Genomic DNA, 18,376 nt, shown 5'->3' with positions numbered 1-18,376 from the left:
TTTAAGTATACAGTACAAGAATTGTCAAGTGTTTATTTTCTATCTACTCTGTCTCTTCAAAGAAATTATTGCCTGAGGGCAAGGACTCTGTCGACAAGAATAATAACAATGGTGAAATAGAAAAAGCTATGCCTTTTAGTCAGTAAATGAACAAGTTTGAGCACCTGTAGGCCCAGCCCCGCTGCTTGGTGATGGGGTACCCCAACAGAGGGCAGAAACGCCCTTTTCTTCAGGAGCTTGCAGCCTTATCCGTTCCTTCCTCAGGTGGTGCCAGTTAAAATCTGAGGAAATCTACTTTTCTGCAGTTTAGGGGAATCTATTGAATAGGTGGTAAAGGGGGCAGCAGGCAAAGGGAGATGGATAATCACCCCCGCCTGTCTTGTCCGAGTTGCGGTAGGTCTGCGGCTGGCCCGTAGGAGGCGCTCCAAAGGACCATGCCCTCGGTCTTGGAGACGCTCCGCTCCTTTCCTCTCTGGTTTTCCTTAGGAGGAACCAGATAACTGGAAGGTCCGGACGGTGGGGAAGGTGATGGGGCGCGGGGGTTCCTTGCAGTCCCACCTCCATCTCCCGGTATCCCCTCACCATCCCGGGACGGCAGGGACCGGCTGAGCCCGAACGCCCGCTTCCCCGGCGGGGCGGAGCGCAGCGCCAGGGCCCCGCCCCCTCCCCTCGGTGCCCCGCCCCCGCCCGAACCCCGCCCCTTCCCGGCCCCCGACTGGGCTGCGCTCACTCCCCAGCGGGGGCCCGGGGAGCCTCCAGGCGGAGAGGCTCCCGCCCGCCCAAGCAGCGGCCTCCGCATGGAGGGGCCGCTAGCTCCGCTAGCGGGGTTGGGCCCGCTCCCGCCGCCGCCGCCGCTGCTGGGAGGCGGAGCCGCCGCCGTTCCGGAGCCCGGAGCCCGGCAACACCCCGGACACGAGACGGCGGCGCAGCGGTACAGCGCCCGTCTGCTGCAGGCCGGCTACGAGCCCGAGAGGTGACGCCCAGGGCAGAGCGCGGGGCGCATCCGGGGCGGGCGCGGCGGCTCCGGGAACCCGGCGACGCTGCGGGGGAGGGGAAGGGCAGGCCCCAGCACCCTCGCCTTCTCACCTCCTCAACCCCTAAACCCCTGAAGCCGGGCGCAGACGCCACACACCTGGCTTTGGCTGGGGGAAGCGGGCAGGCGCTGTGCAAAGGGAGCAGGTCGGCAAGACGCTCCCTAAAGTCTTAGCCCTATTCGGACCTCGGCTACACACCCGACGATACCTGGTCCAAGTGGCTGCAACTCCTGGGGTGGAAACAGTGCTTGTTGGAGTCCCTGTCCAACTTTGTTTCCTCCTCCTTTAGCCGTTTCCTCCTAGAGCTATCTCCAGAGTCTTACTGGCAGGTGTAGGTGTCCAGATGGATGCTTCCTCAGAGCCCGGGGAGGACACTGCCCTCTCCTCACCATTCACTAAAATCTGATGAGGCTACTAATGCAGCTCGCCTCAGGGTTTCTCCTAAGATTCAGGACCCCTCCTGCCCTTAGCCTGCTGGGGTCTGTAAGAGTCACTGGAGGAAGAGTGAGGGTGTTGAGCTGGGCCCCAGGGATACTGGCTGAAAAGGAGACAGTGGCTAATCTCTGGTTTGTATCACAGCTTGAAATACAATCCCGCTGTCCTTCCGGTCCAGAGGATTTGGACTTCTTTCTCTGCCCCATCTGTTGGTGCTCAGCAGCTTGGGGAGGTGACCTGGAAGCTGGTTTGGGGGGGGGGGTGGTCTGGGGGGAATTAGCCCTGCAGCTCTGCACAGGGGCTGGTGGCTTATGTAAGAACTTTTAAAGGCTTAAGGGGCTGCTGGGTGAACGCTGGCCCCTCCTGCCCTGGCAGGCTGCCTCTCTAGAATTGACTCAGGTTCCGGCAGCCCTATCCTTCCTCCCATCCTAGAAATTCACCTCCTGGGGCCCAGGGGCCAGGGCGATAGGGAGAGGCCAGATGAGGTGAGGGAGCAGGCTAGGGCACTTGGAAGCTTGATGGAGGCAATGCCTTGGTTACAAGCAGGTACTGCAAAAAGGATCATTTCAGAGCTCAGACCGGGGCTGCAAAAAAGGAGCATTCTTTCTCCAGACTATACTTCTACACAAAGGGGCCATCCCCACCCCCCACCAGTCTCTCAGAAGAACCTGTGTAAAACCCAAGCCCCAGCCAGGTGGTGTAATGAGATTCCCAACCTGCTGGCGAGACCTCCATCTGCTATCACTAGCTTAGAGAGCTCTGCGAACAGGACAGGGTTGGATGGGAAGTCCTGTGTCCTGGGTTTGGGGCTAGTGTTCTTGTTCTCTAGCTCCATCTTAGGCAAGCCATGTTCCTCATCCCGGCTCTACAAGGCCAATATTGTTGCTACCTCTTCACCCCCCCCCACCCTCCCCTCAAAAGTGTTTTGAAATCTTGTCCCTTTGAGTGGCTCCAGACCAGACAGAAACCCCTGGCTCCCAGCCTGGGCACTACTCCTCCACTACCCTGGAGAAGGTGCTTCGGCCTGCTTCTCTATCTCACTGCCTTCGCAGCTGCTAGGTGGGGGGCCTCAGGGGACCAACAGCCCTTCCTCAGGCTGAGGAGGCCCACTGGTTGCCTCGGTGTCTCCTCCCCATGGAGGAAGCAGCTGGGGAAGATCAGGAAGAGGGAGGAGGAAAGCCACGGGGATGGATTAACCGTCTCTGGAAAAGGACAGCCTAACCCAGGACTGAGCCCAGCAGCTTAGAGTAATGAGGAGCTCTGACAGGTCAGAGCAGGCGGGGATGTGGGGCAGCAGAAGAAGGGGAGTAGGGCCCTAAGTTCTGTCATCACTGCAAAAGTGACCCTCCCCATAACTCAGCCTGGCAGCCTTCTCCCCTAGGTCCAATTTCTGGGCTGGAGCAGATGTCCCATTAAGGTCATCTGAGATGTCAGAATCCAGCTGCTGTCCTGCACCGCAGCTCTGGTGGAATCCTGAATAGTACCCTACCCATTCCTAACCCATTCTGTAGGGGATAGTGCGCCAGAGCAGGTCCCTTAGAGACCTAGAGACCACAGACCACCCACCACCTGTGCTCTTGGCCTACAATGCCACTACAGCCCCTATCCTACTGCTGCAGAAGTGGCCCAGGACAGCTTTGATGTGCCAGGGTTCTTTCTCTGGCTGGTCTCACTGCTCTGTCTCCAGGTGGCCAGGGAGAGGTCCTAATGCTATGCCCCTCAGGGCCCCCTCACTCCCCCATATGGCACGGGCCCCCTCAGGACGAGTCCATGAGTGTTGGGGAACCAGGAGTGCTTCTGAGGCACCCCTGGCAAGCTGGCTCCAGCCCCTACTCAGCAGAGACCTCCAGTAGGCCCACTCCCTTCTTTCCAGTGCCAGAGTGCCCTCAGAAGCCCCCATCAGGAACCCTCCTCAGGGGTCCCCAGGTGGGCAGGGAAGCTTGTGTGTGTGTTGGGGGTGGGGGTGGTCTCTGATATTCCCATCATTCACAGTAGGAGGAAGGAGGACACTGGACATCTGAGTCTCCTCCAGCACTGTAGCCTCATGGGCTTCATCGCCCAAATTCTGTGGGAAGGTCCCCCTCCCCTCTGCACATAGATGGAACAGTCTGTATTTTCCTGGCAGGGTCCTGGGGCGTCACTGGGGGAGGCTGGGCATCCCAGGGAGCCTCCCCTGGGCCCGGCTGCTGCCACCAAACTGCTGAGAGGTAAACAAACGCAGCCTCCAAGGGCTGAGGCGGGAGGGAGGGAGCACCACAGAAAGCCACCTTGCCAGGAAGAGGACTGTGTCCCTGCCCTGCCTTTCTCTCCCCTAACCAAGAAGTGGGCTGTGGGGCCACAGGAAGAGGAGGGAAGAGGAGACCGTGGAGTTTGGGGTGCAGGATGGTTTCTGCTCTCTAGCTTTTGGTCAGGGAGTAGCATTAGCAGTTCTGGTCTCACAGAGAGAAAGGTTGGCCCCCTCCCATCCCACCTCTCCTCAGGTGAATCAATTTGCTGCTGCCAAATCTTAATGCCCCCATGTAGAAATCTGGGTCTTATTGGGCCCACAGAGCCACCAAACTTCTGCTTTGGGAAATCCTTAAAACTTCGCCAGCCTGTGTCCTAATTTGTATGCATACTTGCCTAAGCCAGGCCTGTGATCCTCCCTCACCTTCCCAGCATACTACCCTCCCAAATGAAAACTAACTTTCCTCTCTGGGGTTAAAAGCCAGATATATATATATACCACTTTCTGAGCTGGGGATAGGGCTGACAAACTGAAGCATTGGATCAGGAGTCAGAGGTAGTACCGGTCCTCCCTTGCTTTGCTCTCCGAAGGGAAGGTCTTGCATCTGTAAAGTGGGGATATCTAATAGTTGGCAGCCAACGGATTGTCAAGTAAATGTGATCATTTATGAAAAATGCCTCGTAAACTGCAGAGGGCTTCAAGGCCGCCCAAAGGTCAGGGAATGTCATTGCTGAGAATGCCCGCTCCTAGGCATGATGTTGGGGGACACTGGAGCCTTGCTACTGGGAGGGTCCAACCACAAACTCCTGTGTGTTGGGGAGCTGTGAGCTCAAACCAGTTCCACAGGGCTCGAGTCCCCGTCAGAGGCTGGCCCTTGGTCTTGGGCGAAGGCAAACCGTGTTGGAGGTATCCCTGGGTGGGGAGTAGGACAAGGGGAGACTCAGGTCAGCGGGGGCCGGGCGGCTGCGGGAAGCCGAGGCTGGGGCCACCCAGGCTGGGAGTGAGCGGGGAGCGGGAGCGCGCCGCGGGGGCTGGGGTGCGGGCCGGGGGCCGGGAGGCGGGACCACCGGGACGACCGGGGCGGAGGGGGCGGAGGGGGCGGAGGGGGCGTGTTCCCGTGCGCGGGGCGGAGGTGCCACTGCGGGCGGCGCCGGGCCCCGCTCCACCCGGCCTTTGTGCGGCGCGGGGCGGAGGCGGCCGTCTCCCGGGGGAGGGGCGGGAGGAGAGGGCGGCGCCCCGGGCCCGCCTCGCGGCTGCCGCAGCCCCCGCCCCCGGCCCGCCTGGCCCGCGGCGGCAGCGTGGCCGCGGCGTCAGCAGCAGCGGCGGCGGCGACAGCGGCGACAGCAGCCCCAGCGGCGGGGCGGCCCGCGCGGGTGTTTATGTCGGGCCGCGGTGTCTCCCGGCAGCATGGCGGACTACCTGATCAGCGGCGGCACCGGCTACGTGCCCGAGGACGGGCTCACGGCGCAGCAGCTCTTCGCCAACGCCGACGGCCTCACCTACAAGTAAGCGCCGGCGGCCTCGGCCCAGCCCCGCGCCCCCGCCAGCGCGCCGCGACCCCCCCGCCCTGCACGTGCGCCGTGCCCCGGGGTGACGCCCGCGTTCTCCGGCCCGATTCGAGTCACTGGGGGTGGGGGCGGGGGCGGCGGGGGCGGCGGGGGCTGGGGCTGGGCGAGGAAGGAAGGAGGCCCGCGCTGAGACGGACGTGGCACGGCGACCTCGCGGGCCCTCGGTGCCCTGCCCCGGTTATGGCCGGATCCGGGGCCGGCCTGCCCCCTTCCTCCTCTCCCGGGCGTCCTGGCCCCATGGAGGGCCCCGGGGCGGTGGGAACTGGAGATGTGGGAGTTATGGAGAGACTTTTTCCAGACCTTGGTCCAGGACACCCTCTCGCTCCCAGCTCACATGAGGGCAGAAGGGACCCTGGAGTCCAGCTAAGGCAGCTGCTTGGGTGTTGCCTCCAGGAGAGGCCCAGCTGGGCAGTTGGGATGGCTCCTTTTTCCCACAGACCTGTCCAGCCTTCTTTCCAGGTGTCCCCCGCCAGCCCACAGGTTAGCACTAGTGCCCCCCCAGGGCATGAGTAGTCTGTGACTGCTACCCCTAGCCCACCCTACAGGGGGTTTTGGAGAAGGATGAGACCTAACTGTTTGCCTCTGGCTTAGTTTGCATTTCCATGGGCCCTGGGCCAGTTGTCCTGCGGGCTGCAGGCCTGGCACTAGCTCTCCTGGCTGCAGGACTGTGTCCATGCCAGGAAGGACCATCAAAACCTGGGACTGGGAAGAGTGGGGATGCTGGCAAGTCAAAAGCATCCCTGCCCTGTCTCTTGCCGGTCCCTGCCCTTGCCTGTAAGCACTCATGCTCAGCAGGCAGTTTCCCTAGTCACCAGGATTCCCAGTCATTTCTAAGTGGCTCGGCTTGCCTGGCCATAGCTGGGGTGTGGGCCAGGTGAGGGGTGTATGTAATACCTAGAGAATATTGAGGGACCCAGACTCCAGCGATTCTTCTCCTCCCTCTCAGTGTGCCACAGAGGCCTCTTCACTGTACAGAAGGGTTACCGAGGGGCAGGGGCAGTTAAGGTTCTTTATTTGTTTCGGGGGTCTTTGATGAAGGGGGAGAAAGGATCTCTTTGATACACTGTTCACTGGAGTCTTCTAGGTAAACTCCCTAGGGAAATTCCTAGCAGTTTCTCTAGGTCTGGCAGGTTAAAGACCCCACCCCTCTCACCCACCCTGCAGCTTTTCCTTCCTGCACTGGGGTGGCTGCTGCTTTGCTTAGTCTGGTTGGGAGTGTTCCTAAAGTATGGAGCTTTTGCTTTTGGGTGTGTCTGTTAAGGCCATGTGACTTCAGGCAGATTGGGCCCACGGGGCCCCTGGGTTATGGCACAGTGCTTTGCCAAATCCACGCAGGCCCACGGTCTCCTTCAGGGCTTTGCCATGACCATGGCCCACCCTAGTGTTGGCAGCTGCCATGCTTGGTTAGGGCCCCGGCATCCTGGTCCTAACAACTGTAAAGCCCCTTTCTCCCCTTTCCCATCCCAGGTCATGTCTGTTGGTTGCTCCAGTCCAACTGGAGTGGAGTGGCAGCTCTGTCAAAACATTTCCAAGTGCCTGCTCTGTCAGAACATGCCCCATGCTCAGCCCCCCAGGGTCCCTCCATGCTGTTCTGAACCCCATGTGACTCAGCAGCCCCAGTCCTGGGCTGTACAGCTTGTCCTGTGCCTGGTGGTGCTCTTGCCATGCTGCACTACTAAATGGTTTTTGGGTTCATTCTGTGTTTACTTACTGCCTCCACATATCAAGATTGAGAAGTTTTCAAGGACAGGCGCTGTATCTGCTATGTGTGTCATTACAGGAACTCCTATGTGCCTCAATGAGCTCCAAGCCCTGAAGGCAATGGACATTTGAGGCCAGCTGCCTTGGTGGCGCCCCAGGTCCACAGACCTTCCACTGGCTTTGGCTCTGGGTCTCTGGGCTAGAGTCAGCAAGATGCTAGTGGGGGGCATGAGGGTGCTTCAGCCCTGGCCAGGGAATGGCAGGGATCAGAGGGCTCTGGTCTCTGCCCCCCTTCCCACCCCTAGGCTGCCTCGCCTGGCACGGCAGGCCCTGCCCCTTTTGGGGACCCCTCCTCACCCAGTAACGCTCACTTTTCTGTCTTCACAGCGACTTCCTGATTCTCCCAGGATTCATAGACTTCATAGCTGATGAGGTGGTGAGTACCTCTTCTGCCGACCTGGGGGAGGAGGACCCTGTATGTGGTAGAAGAGGCTGACTTCTTGCTCAAGGGCAGGGTGGCGGGGAGACTTTTCTCGGGCATGTAGCCTTTTCTGCTGCCAGAGACACTGGCACAGTGCAGTGGGGTAGACTGATGGGGCAGAAGCAGCTGTGGGGACTCAGGGGTGTGCTGAGTGGTGGGCCTGGCACAGGGCAGGAGGGCTGTCACTGCCAGAGCCCATGGTGAGGTTCCGAAAGGCCCTGCGAGGGGATGGGGATGGGTGTGGCAGCTGCATTACTGCGGTCAGGAAGGATTGGATTTTGTCTGAAATGCTGAGCAAGGACATGACAGAAGCCAGTAAAGTTATGGAGACTTTGGATGAGGTGGACAGACTGGTCTGTGGGTCCGTAATGCATAGGAATTGGCAAGACAATTTGTGAGAATTCAGTTCTGGACAAATACAAGGAAACATGGTGCCTCACTTTATTGAAGGGGCTCAGCAATGAGCCAAGTGAATGAACAGTGTTCTTTACGCTTTTAACCTATGACAGACTCCTAGAAGCCAAGGGGTGAGTGCTGACGAGTATAAGTCATTTCATGGAGAAGTTAGATTATTCTACAATGCACATTAGAGAGTTTTCTTTTTTTTTTTTATTATTATTTATTTATTTATTTATGATAGTCACAGAGAGAGAGAGGCAGAGACACAGGCAGAGGGAGAAGCAGGCTCCATGCACCGGGAGCCCGACGTGGGATTCGATCCTGGGTCTCCAGGATCGCGCCCTGAGCCAAAGGCAGGCGCTAAGCGGCTGCGCCACCCAGGGATCCCTAGAGAGTTTTCTTTGTTGCTGTTACTGATACTTATTCGGGTCTGATGCTCACGGAAGACCAAAGGGCCTGAGTGTGCCTGGATCACTCTTCCATCAGGGAGACTCATGTCCAGCCTTGTAGCCAGTGCTGATGTGGATAGATTTTGGGGGGAAAATTTGGGCTATTCTGGATATGTCCCTTGTGATGGCAACCAGGATATCTTGGTTCAACTGTTCAGTTTAACGAAATTTACCAAGCCCTCTGGCTTTGCACCAGACCCTGGGCAGGGTGCGAAGAAGAAAGGGATGGAAAAGTACCCTCCTGGCTATCCGGGTCTCCCAGTCCTATGGCCTAGGTCAGGGAGGCTGTGTGGCTCTTTTCCTGTGGCATGATGGGAGAGGAGAAGACAGAGTTTTCTAGACTACAGGGCCATGGTTCCAAACCAGGGTCTCTGGACGGGCTTCAGGGGCCTATGGATCTCCAAAAATTCTATACCAACATCTGTGAGTACTTTGGGGGCTAAGATCCATGAGCTGTTGGCCTGAATCTCAGAGGCAGATCCTCCCAAATGTATATGTGCAGCTCTGACCTCTCCCCTGAGTGGCAGACCCTTAGTTCCTTACTTTCCTGGATGTCCTACAGACTCCTTTCTACACCTTCTCCTGGTCACAGCATTTCCCACCTGGCCCTGTTGGGCAGCCTCCTCTGTTGCCTCCCTGTCTCAGGCCTTGTCACATAGAGTCTATTCTCCACATCAGAGCCTGAGCAACTTCTTTGAAACATAAGTCAGGGACGCCTGGGTGGCTTGGTCGGCTAAGCATCTCCCTTCTGCTCAGGTCATGGTCTCAGGGTCCTAGGATCAAGCCCCACATCAGGCTCCCTGCTCGATGAGGAGCCTGCTTCTGCCTCTGCCCTTCCCCCTGGCTTGTCCCCTTTCTTTCTCTCTCAAACAAATAAATAAAATCTTAAAAAAAAAAAAAAAAAACCCACATGAATCAGATCATGTCTCTTCTGCCATGAGACCCTCCAGTGGCTTCTCATCTTAGGATCGAATCTAAGCTCCTCTCCATGGCCTCAAGGCTACACATCCTTACTGCTCACCCCCTTAACCTCTGTCTGTCTCTGCCCCTTAGCCCCTGCCCCTCCCCTTTCGCTCTCCTGTGAAAGCCTTCTTCTGTCTTAAATACGCCTGAGGAAGATTGGGAACGGAGGCAGGTTTCGCACACATAGCCCTCTCTGCCTGCAGTGACAGCCCCTCAGACTTGGACTTGATTGGCTCCCACTTGTCATATCCCAAGAAAGAGGCTTCCCCTGACCACCACATCTTCCTTCCCGTGGCCACTTAGCTTTGTTGTCTTTCCTTGGGGCCTTTATCCTGACTGAATAATCTCATAAGTGTTTTACATGTTTGTCATCTTTTTTTCCAAGTAGAATGTAACTTCAGGAGCGATAGCACCTGCCTCATTCACTGTTGTATCTGCAGGCCTGTCCTGGTGCGGGGGACCCATAGGGGCTCTGTACACATTGGTGGAGCGATTGGTAAAACTCTTCACACAGACAATGCCTCTGTTCTCAGGACCTGACCTCAGCCCTGACTCGGAAGATCACCCTGAAGACGCCGCTTATCTCCTCCCCGATGGACACTGTGACAGAAGCCGACATGGCCATTGCTATGGCTGTGAGTCAGGCACCGGTGTTGGGAAGACTCTGGGGGTAGAGGGGGACCAAATGGGGGCTGGATTCAGGAGTGGGGTTCGCAGAGCAAAATGGTTGGCCCCTGGCTCTGATCACACTTCCCTTTCACTCTAGCTGATGGGCGGTATTGGTTTCATTCACCACAACTGCACTCCGGAATTCCAGGCCAACGAGGTGCGGAAGGTCAAGGCAAGTATGAGGCCTGTTCCCCAGAAAGAAGATGCGATCTGGCTGCCCCCTGCTTTGCCATGCTCTGGCTGACTGCTGTGGGGTCTTGTCTGCCCTTTCCCACATTGGGGACATGGGGCTCAGCCCTTGTTTGCCCACTGGCCCTCTCTTCCCATTGAGAGTCCTGGCTCCCCTGTGGCATGGCTGTAAACCACCTCCAGCCTTCTTTCAGCTTTTCTGAAAGAACCCTGTCTCTACCCACAGAAATTTGAACAGGGCTTCATCACGGACCCCGTGGTGCTAAGCCCCTCACATACCGTGGGGGATGTGTTGGAAGCCAAGATTCGGCACGGCTTTTCCGGCATCCCCATCACTGAGACAGGCACCATGGGGAGCAAGCTGGTGGGCATCGTAACCTCCCGAGACATTGACTTTCTTGCTGAGAAGGACCACACCACCCTCCTTAGTGAGGTACTTGCAGGGCAGAGAAAGTGTGGTGGGGGCAGAGGGAGGGCCTCACATCCTGGGGCCTCAGGCTGGTGCCTGTGACCAGGGACCAGAGGGAGGCCCGGCTCCCTTCTCTCTCACCTGCCAACCTGCAGGCAAATGTTCCTGGCTCCACAGGTGATGACTCCGCGGAATGAGCTGGTGGTGGCTCCAGCGGGTGTAACGTTGAAAGAGGCAAATGAGATCCTGCAGCGCAGCAAGAAAGGTACCCGGGAGTGCGCAGAAAGTGCAATATCCCCCCCCATTCCAATCTGTCCCCCTGCACCCCAGGCCCCCTATTCCTTCAGAGCTTTGTAGGCTGTCCCAGCAACCAGACTGCCTGATGCCCGGGCCTTGGGGAAGTTTTGAATAATCTCAGGTTGGAGTATGAATCTTGAGGTCCTTTCCTTGGCTTAGGAAAACCTGTCCCCTATTCAGCATCTTCACACTATGTCTTCCCATAAAGCTAGTCCTGTGCAATGCTCATCACAAAACAAAAACAAAAACAAAACTGCTGAAACATGCTTTCTATGCCCCATATTCCATAAAAGAAAATTGTATGTCAGCTTATCAAAGACCTTAAGAAATCCTGCAGTTAAATGTATTTGACATTGGGGCCACTGACACAATAGGGGAGACACTGGGAAATGCTTCCCTGGCTCAGACTGGATTGTTTCCTGGGGGTGGTACTGGAGAGGGTGCATGTTCCTCCCTGCCTCACATTTGTGCCCCTGCTAGGAGTTTTCGACCACTGTGGCCTGTAGCCTAGCAGGTGAAAGGCTGCCAGTGCTCAGGGGCCGCCCACCCAGCTTGGTTAGGCCACAGGGCAGGAAAAGCTCCGGAACCCACTTGGTTGAGAGGTTTCTTTGCTTCCTGTTCTTTGGGAAGACTGCCAGGTGCCTAGGAGCATTTCCTGGGTGGGTGCTGTCACCTAGTGGCTAGTTTGGGTACTTCAGTGGAATCTTCAGGCTTGGTCTGTTTGATCCTCACTTTTGGGACTCACTCCAGCCCCAGAGGCCTGTTCCTTCACCTAACCTCTGCATTCCTCATCAGGGAAGCTGCCCATTGTCAACGATCGTGATGAGCTGGTGGCCATCATTGCCCGCACTGACTTGAAGAAGAACAGGGATTACCCTCTGGCTTCCAAGGATTCCCACAAGCAGCTGCTGTGTGGGGCAGCTGTGGGTACCCGGGAGGATGACAAATACCGCCTGGACCTGCTCACCCAGGCAGGCGCCGATGTCATAGTGCTGGTATGGGCACCGTCCTGGAGCAGGGTGGTTCAGGAGACGAGAAGCTTAGGAAGACCTGGGTTTGCTTCTAAATAAGCCTGAAATTGGAATTAGGAGGGTCATGGGTACTCTGACAGCTCAGAGAAAATTGTGGGCCTTTTGGGAGGCCCGAGGCACCCTAATACTTAGAGCTCACATTCTTCGAGCACCCCCCGCTTGCCTGGTCCTGCACTCAGACCTTTATGTGAATAAACTCATTTGACCCTCACAACAGTTCCCTGAGGTACAATACCACCCCCACCTGTCAGATGAAGAAACCAGGGTTGAAAAAATTAAGTAATTTCATCTGTAGTGAGTTGGTGGGAACAGGCTATGGCCCCTGGCAAGATCTTGCTGCAAGGACCAGTCCATACAGTGGGTATGACGGGGCTTTGTCTGCTCTGAGACTCTGAGACTACAAACTGGTGGTGCTCAGACTTTTGGGGAAAGCAAGCCTCTTCGAGACTCAGTTGGCTGAGAGCTGTCAAGTGTTTTCCCTGGGGAAAAAAATAGAGCTTTCTCATAACGTTTTTCATACCATATCAGGAGTTTATCTGCTCATGATCCCCTCTTCCCCCATCAAGGACTATTGGCCATGAAAGTCTGAATGTTCCTATCTCCTTTCTCACAGGACTCCTCCCAAGGGAACTCTGTGTATCAGATCGCCATGGTGCACTACATCAAGCAGAAATACCCCCACCTCCAGGTGATTGGGGGGAATGGTGAGTGCAGGGTCCCCCGTCACCCCCTGTCCTTGGCCCCTCACTGCATAACAGGAAACTGTCCTCAGCATTCCTAGGTGATGGCATTACTCCTGTGTGGGGAAGAGGGCTGACTGAATGGGCTTGGTCACTGTGGGTCGAGGAGGCTAGACTGGGGTCCAGGCAGCCCCAGGGCAAGGAAAGGGCATCCTATCCTCACACTGTTTCTCTTTCCCTGCTCCTCCAAACCCTCTTCCCCACCCCCAGTGGTGACAGCAGCTCAGGCCAAGAACTTGATTGATGCTGGTGTGGACGGGCTACGTGTGGGCATGGGCTGCGGCTCTATCTGCATCACCCAAGAAGGTAGGTGTCAGGAGAGTAATGCCAACAAGAACACCCCCCTGGGCCTCCACAGGCTCTGGGGCCCCACTCTTGTTCCACAGACGCATGCTGAATGCTCGCTGCACAGTCCCTTTCCCAGGATGATGGGTTCAGGGGTGACCTGGGCTCAAGCTCTGCCTATCTGACCCACTGACTTGGGAAAGGCTGATATAAGGTTACTTTGAATTTTGCATGTATGCCAGCCTACTTCTCAGATTCTGGTCAAGAAGGCCCAATCTGGAGGCCCAAGGCTGGTGTGAATACTTCCCTGAGGGGCTTGTTGGAAGCCAGCTCAGAGTTTGGATAAGCTTTGTGACAAGGCAGATACTTAAGATGTGGAGATAGCATGTCCCTGAATGTGTAAGGACATACAACGTTATCACTGTGTGGCAATAGTGAGGGGGGGGGGGAGTCCTCTCAGTCACAAAGCCCTTTTGCAGGGTGCATTCCTGAACATGAAGTGGAGGGGTGGGAGACCCTGGTGTGCATCCTCATATGCTTGAGGGGTGCTCCCTGGAGGCTGGTGTCTGACTTGTGGGTCCTAGCTTGGCCTGAGGGGACATTTCTGGATCCTCTAGTGGGGGTCATTTCTCCCTCACTAGAGTGACCCATTTGGTCTTCTCTGCCCAAAACATCTCCTCTTTTTGGTCTTCAGAGCATCTGCTTTTAAATATCAATGGTTCACCTTAGCTGACCACCATGGTAAAATGTGGGCCTTCACTCAGTGACTTACCATATATTAATTGAGCACCTGTTGTGTATCAGGTACTGTTCTAACTCTTGAGAGGCAATAAGGACAAAACAAACCACAGGTACTTCCAGAGAAAGCCTCTTCTCCATTTTATCCAGCTTTCCCTCCATCCCTAGATAAGTGCTAGTTCCTTAGAATTCCCACTTAAAATCTCATACTTAAAAACATTGAACTATTAAAGTCAAGGAAACGCAAACCAGTATCCCAGAGGAGCTATGAGTACCTAACCTTGGTAACAGGCTTTGCAAATAAAAGAGATTGAGAGAGAGGTTGGGTCTGGGGACTGCCACCCCTCCCCCAGACCCAAGTGTACCAGTCTGGGGGTAGGGATGCTATACTCTGATACTCTGAAGGCTAGTACTGACCACACACACACACACACAGCAAACCCCCCCACCCCCCCCCCGGCAAAATCCTGCATGGTACTGTTCTGGATGGAGTGGGCCAGGTCCCCGGAGTGACATGCCCCCTAGTGTTATATACTGCTGCCTATCCTGGGCCTCAGAAGTATCATCCAGCCCCGTCCCTTTTCCCAAGAGGAGGTGGGACACAAGGAGACGGGCCTCTCCCCACCTCAGACTTGTGTGCCCTCCTGCAGTGATGGCATGTGGTCGGCCCCAGGGCACTGCTGTGTACAAGGTGGCCGAGTATGCCCGGCGCTTCGGGGTGCCGGTCATAGCTGATGGTGGCATCCAGACCGTGGGGCACGTGGTCAAGGCCCTGGCCCTTGGAGCCTCCACAGGTAAGGGGGTCTGCTTTGGGTGGGGCAGGCTGGAGGGGGGTTGGGAGCTGGGTAAGGGCAGTAGGAGGTCTATGGGGCTGGAGGCACTGACCCCTCAACCACCACAGTGATGATGGGCTCCCTGCTCGCCGCCACCACGGAGGCCCCTGGCGAGTACTTCTTCTCGGATGGGGTGAGGCTCAAGAAATACCGGGGCATGGGCTCCTTGGATGCCATGGAGAAGAGCAGCAGCAGCCAGAAACGATACTTCAGGTGCCCTGCTTCTGAACCCCAGCCCCGGGCAGACCAGCCCACAACCCTTCAGCATCCACACAGCCTTTGATTTCCCAAGATGGTGCCTACTCTCCATATGATAGTTCTGGAAACTGAGGCACAGGGTACAAGTAGCAGACATGGGATAGTGCCTGGGCCATCTGACTCCGAACCCATGCTTTTTTACACTGCGGCCAGGGAGTGGCAGCTTGGGGGATGGGGGGCTCCTGGGTGGTATCCCCTGTGCTGGTACCCTCAAGAGGTGGCGTGGGCTCCCCCGAGCCATGGGCTGCTTGGCTCAATCTCTTTGCCCTCCATGCAGTGAGGGGGATAAAGTGAAGATCGCACAGGGTGTTTCGGGCTCCATCCAGGACAAAGGCTCCATTCAGAAGTTCGTGCCCTACCTCATAGCAGGTATCCAGCATGGCTGCCAGGATATCGGTGCCCGTAGCCTGTCTGTCCTGCGGTGAGTGCTGTGACTGGGGTGGGGGTGGGGGGCACAAGTGAGGGGAAGACCCTGCTTCCCCTCTGTCCTCCATGTCCCTAATGTGCTCCACTGACCTGCCTGCAGGTCCATGATGTACTCAGGAGAGCTCAAGTTCGAGAAGCGGACCATGTCGGCCCAGATTGAGGGTGGCGTCCATGGCCTGCACTCGTAAGTGTGGTGGCCTCCTTGCCCCAGCTGGCTGGCACTTGGGTTGGGCAGGTGGGGCCATGGTTCAGAGGCTAAGGCGAGGTTTCAGGGAACCCGTGGACCCTCTGCACCAGGAATGGATGCTTCCGCAGGATGACCCCATCACCCTGCCCTACAGGGCCTAGCCCACCCTTAGACCCTGCCATTTGGCCCCCATGCAGGCAGGTCCCTCCCCTCCCCTCGGGCAGCTCCCCGAGCAGGGCATGGGAGATGTGGCTGCTAGCCCCTCCTGGGCTCCCAGTCCCTTGCTTGCTCAGAAGCTTGGTGGCTGGTGGCAGGGGCTGGAGGTGCTGGGCTCTTGCTGGTGGCAGCGTCAGGCAGGAGGTGGAGGCTCGGGGCATGAGCCCTCTGGCGGGGAAAAGGGCAGAGAGACAGATGCCAGGGCCAGCGCTGGGGCGACCGTTGGGCGGGGCAGTGCTAGTTGGCAGCAGTAGTTGCAGGCATGCGTCCCCGCCCTGGTCGAGAGGGCCTGTCCCCCCAGGCATAGGCGGGCATCTAACCTGTGTCTCTTTCTGCCCCATCCTCCCATAGCTATACCTTTCTGCCGTGTAAGTAACTGCGCTGCCCGGGCCAAGCGTAGAGTAGAGCAGGGGCAGTCTGGGTGGGACCTGGGCTGGGGGCGGGGGCCGTTGGGTCGGGGGTGGCACTGGGGTGTAATCATGGGATGCGGACCCCAGGACTGGCACCGAGCTGGGGGCAGCCAACAGCGGCCCCTCGTCCAGTGGAAACGGTCCCTTCTGGGGTGCAGAGAGATGTCCCCGACCGCAGGCCTGAGGTCTCCCTGTCTTGGACTGACAAGGGGCCTCGGCCAGTGTGTGTGCAGGATTGGGGTGGAGACATGGCAGCAGAGGTTCAGCTTGGTCTGAGCTTGCTCTGTGAGGATGGACTGTGTCTTCTTTAACTGCATCTCCACCCCTAGCATTGGGCACAGCCTACTCAGCTGTGGCTGTGGCCAGAGGGAGCATGGCTATCTCTGCACCTGGCATGGTTCTCTCAGGAGCCATGGCCTGGGGAAGACAGAGGCACGGGGCCTGCTCTTTCCCCCTCTTGCACCCCATGTGGGGATGCCCTGGCATCCCAAGGCCTAAGGGCGAGGGGATCTGGGAAGGGAGCAGGTCCAGACACTCACTCTTGGCTTCCCTCTTGCCTTGTCCCCACAGTTACGAGAAGCGGCTGTACTGAGGATGGAGGTGGAAGCCAGGGCAGTGGAGGGGGTGCGCCGCAGGGTGCCCCTTTGAGCACAGCCTCCCTCCATAACTGAGTGGTCCATAGATTTGCACTACGGATTCCCCAGTTCCTTTCCAGGGTGAGAGGAGGGGCACCCCTGAGGGTCTGTGGCCCCTCCTGGCCATCCCCTGCAGAGTCAGGACTGCTCCTGGGGCTCAGCTGCCCTGGGGGCAACCCCCCACCCCGGGTTCCCCCTTCTTCAGTCCCCCTGAGCCTAGCCAGCCTGGGCTCTCAGGCCCTGTGCCTGCCTCAGGTCTTTCTCGCTGCAGCCTGCTCCGGCCTGGCGCCCACCCCTGGGGCAGGTGGCCCCTCCTGGCTTCTGTAGGGCACCTCCCTCCCTAACCTCCATCCCAGAAATGGTGCTCTCCTGGCCCTGCCTCTGGCCCCTTCCTGGGCTGTCGCCCCCTCAGCCATGTGGCACTTCTGGGCTCCTGACCTAGGCCAGAGGGAGGTCTCTGCCCCCTTCCCCTGGCCCTGGGCTCCCCGGGCCCTGCTCCTCAGGCCACTCCCCCTGCCCCTGCCCCTGGCCCTGGGGAGGAGGCTGCCCATCATTCCTGACTCACCGCCATCCCTGGGTGTACCATTCCTGCCCTCTCCTCTCAGCTGCAGTCGAAGGCTTTAACTTTGCACACTTTGGGGTCACAGTTACGTCATTGTATATTAAATAATCTGAATAAATCAAGAGGTCTCAATACCTCTGCCATCCTGTCTCTGCCCCTTGTCTGCTGGGCAGTTGGCACCTATCCTGGTGATAAGCTGGAGCGCAGAGCTCCTGTCAGAGCTGGGCTAGGTGCTGGGGGTCACCAGGCCCAGCATCCCCAGGAAGGTGAGGAGGGCGTTGTGGTATTCTAGGGGGTACTGGCACAAGTGGGCCACATGTTGGGGGGGTGTCTCCCAGGCCTGTGCCTACATTGGCATGCTCATGCAGGCAGACGGTGTGGCAGAGGAACCATTGTGGTTGTAGAAGACTACCATCGGAAGCCGCACTGGTGACTGCCCCAAAGTCCCCACTGCAGCCTTGTGATACCAGAGGTGGAAGTGGGGCATGGCTATAACCCTGATCACCAGGCCCAGAGCCTGTGGCCTCATCAGCTGAGACACATGTGTGGGTACCAGGTAGAGAGGCTTAGCTCCCACTGTTCATATGCAGCTCAGGACCCGTGTCCCAGACTCAAAGCCCTCCTTGTGGGGACAGCACTTACATGTGCGCTGCTGAATATTCTCAGGGTTGGGGGTCCTGGGGTGCTCACATTGCCTTTCTGTGCCTCTGTTATAATTGGGCATTGGGCATGCAGCTGTGCCACCAAGGTACAGGCACCACTCAGGAGTGGAAGCAAAGAAGATGGCCTGAATGCTCTAGTGACAGGAATGAGGAGAGGGTATAGAAACTAAACCCTAGTGGGTGGTTAGGGAATAGCTGGAAACATTCCCCTGACTCTCACTGAGGCATCTTCCAGCCTTGAGGGATGAGAAAGAAAGACCTGGAGGGCAGGACTGTTGTTTGGGTTCAGAGCTGGTTCAATGACCCCTCCAAGAGTGTTGCAAAGTGATGGGTCAACTGAGAGTTCCCAAAGGCCTCGCACCCTGGAGTCTGTGGCCTCAGTGAGCCCCTAAGAGTCCAAAGAGACTGAGCTGGGTGGAAGAAGGATGCATGGGGGATGGACCAAAATGAGGCCATGTTTCATTGTTTGTCTTGCATGTTGGTTTGCGAAAACCATACAGGAATCAGCTTGACCAGCAATTGAGATGGGAAAGATCTAAGGGTTTTTAGAGAAATACAGTGTCACTTGGCAG

General features: G+C 57.4%; 1 protein-coding gene across 2 annotated transcripts; it reads left to right on the top strand.

Annotated features, from left to right (window-relative positions):
* Nucleotides 1-721: 721 nt before the first annotated feature.
* On the top strand, nt 722-17,276 carry IMPDH1 (inosine monophosphate dehydrogenase 1). 2 transcript variants are annotated; one of them, XM_041728221.1, is made up of 15 exons: nt 722-973; nt 5,103-5,201; nt 7,353-7,401; nt 9,791-9,892; nt 10,024-10,098; nt 10,342-10,548; nt 10,702-10,789; nt 11,617-11,816; nt 12,466-12,556; nt 12,803-12,898; nt 14,266-14,409; nt 14,517-14,661; nt 14,984-15,127; nt 15,233-15,316; nt 16,516-17,276. In XM_041728221.1, exons 1-15 carry the CDS (start codon nt 798-800, stop codon nt 16,535-16,537), a joined length of 1,722 nt encoding a protein of 573 aa, XP_041584155.1. In that variant the 5' UTR covers nt 722-797; the 3' UTR covers nt 16,538-17,276. The 2 variants fall into 2 exon arrangements, with proteins under 2 accessions (XP_041584155.1, XP_041584156.1); XM_041728222.1 differs by lacking the exon at nt 722-973 and adding an exon at nt 3,595-3,676.
* The last annotated feature ends 1,100 nt before the right edge of the window (nt 17,277-18,376 follow it).

This window comes from Vulpes lagopus, chromosome 13 (assembly GCF_018345385.1).
Source record: "Vulpes lagopus strain Blue_001 chromosome 13, ASM1834538v1, whole genome shotgun sequence".
NCBI classification, from domain to species: domain Eukaryota; kingdom Metazoa; phylum Chordata; class Mammalia; order Carnivora; family Canidae; genus Vulpes; species Vulpes lagopus.
Note: the sequence above shows the minus strand (reverse complement) of the source record. Positions and strands in the feature narration are given on the sequence as shown.

Coding starts and splice junctions, on each gene's coding strand:
- IMPDH1 (XM_041728221.1), top strand. CDS start 798: ATGGAGGGGCCGCTAGCTCCGCTAGCGGGGTTGGGCCCGCTCCCGCCG. Junction 14,662..14,983: donor AGCCAGAAACGATACTTCAG/GTGCCCTGCTTC, acceptor CCCTCCATGCAG/TGAGGGGGATAAAGTGAAGA. Junction 15,317..16,515: donor GGCGTCCATGGCCTGCACTC/GTAAGTGTGGTG, acceptor TTGTCCCCACAG/TTACGAGAAGCGGCTGTACT.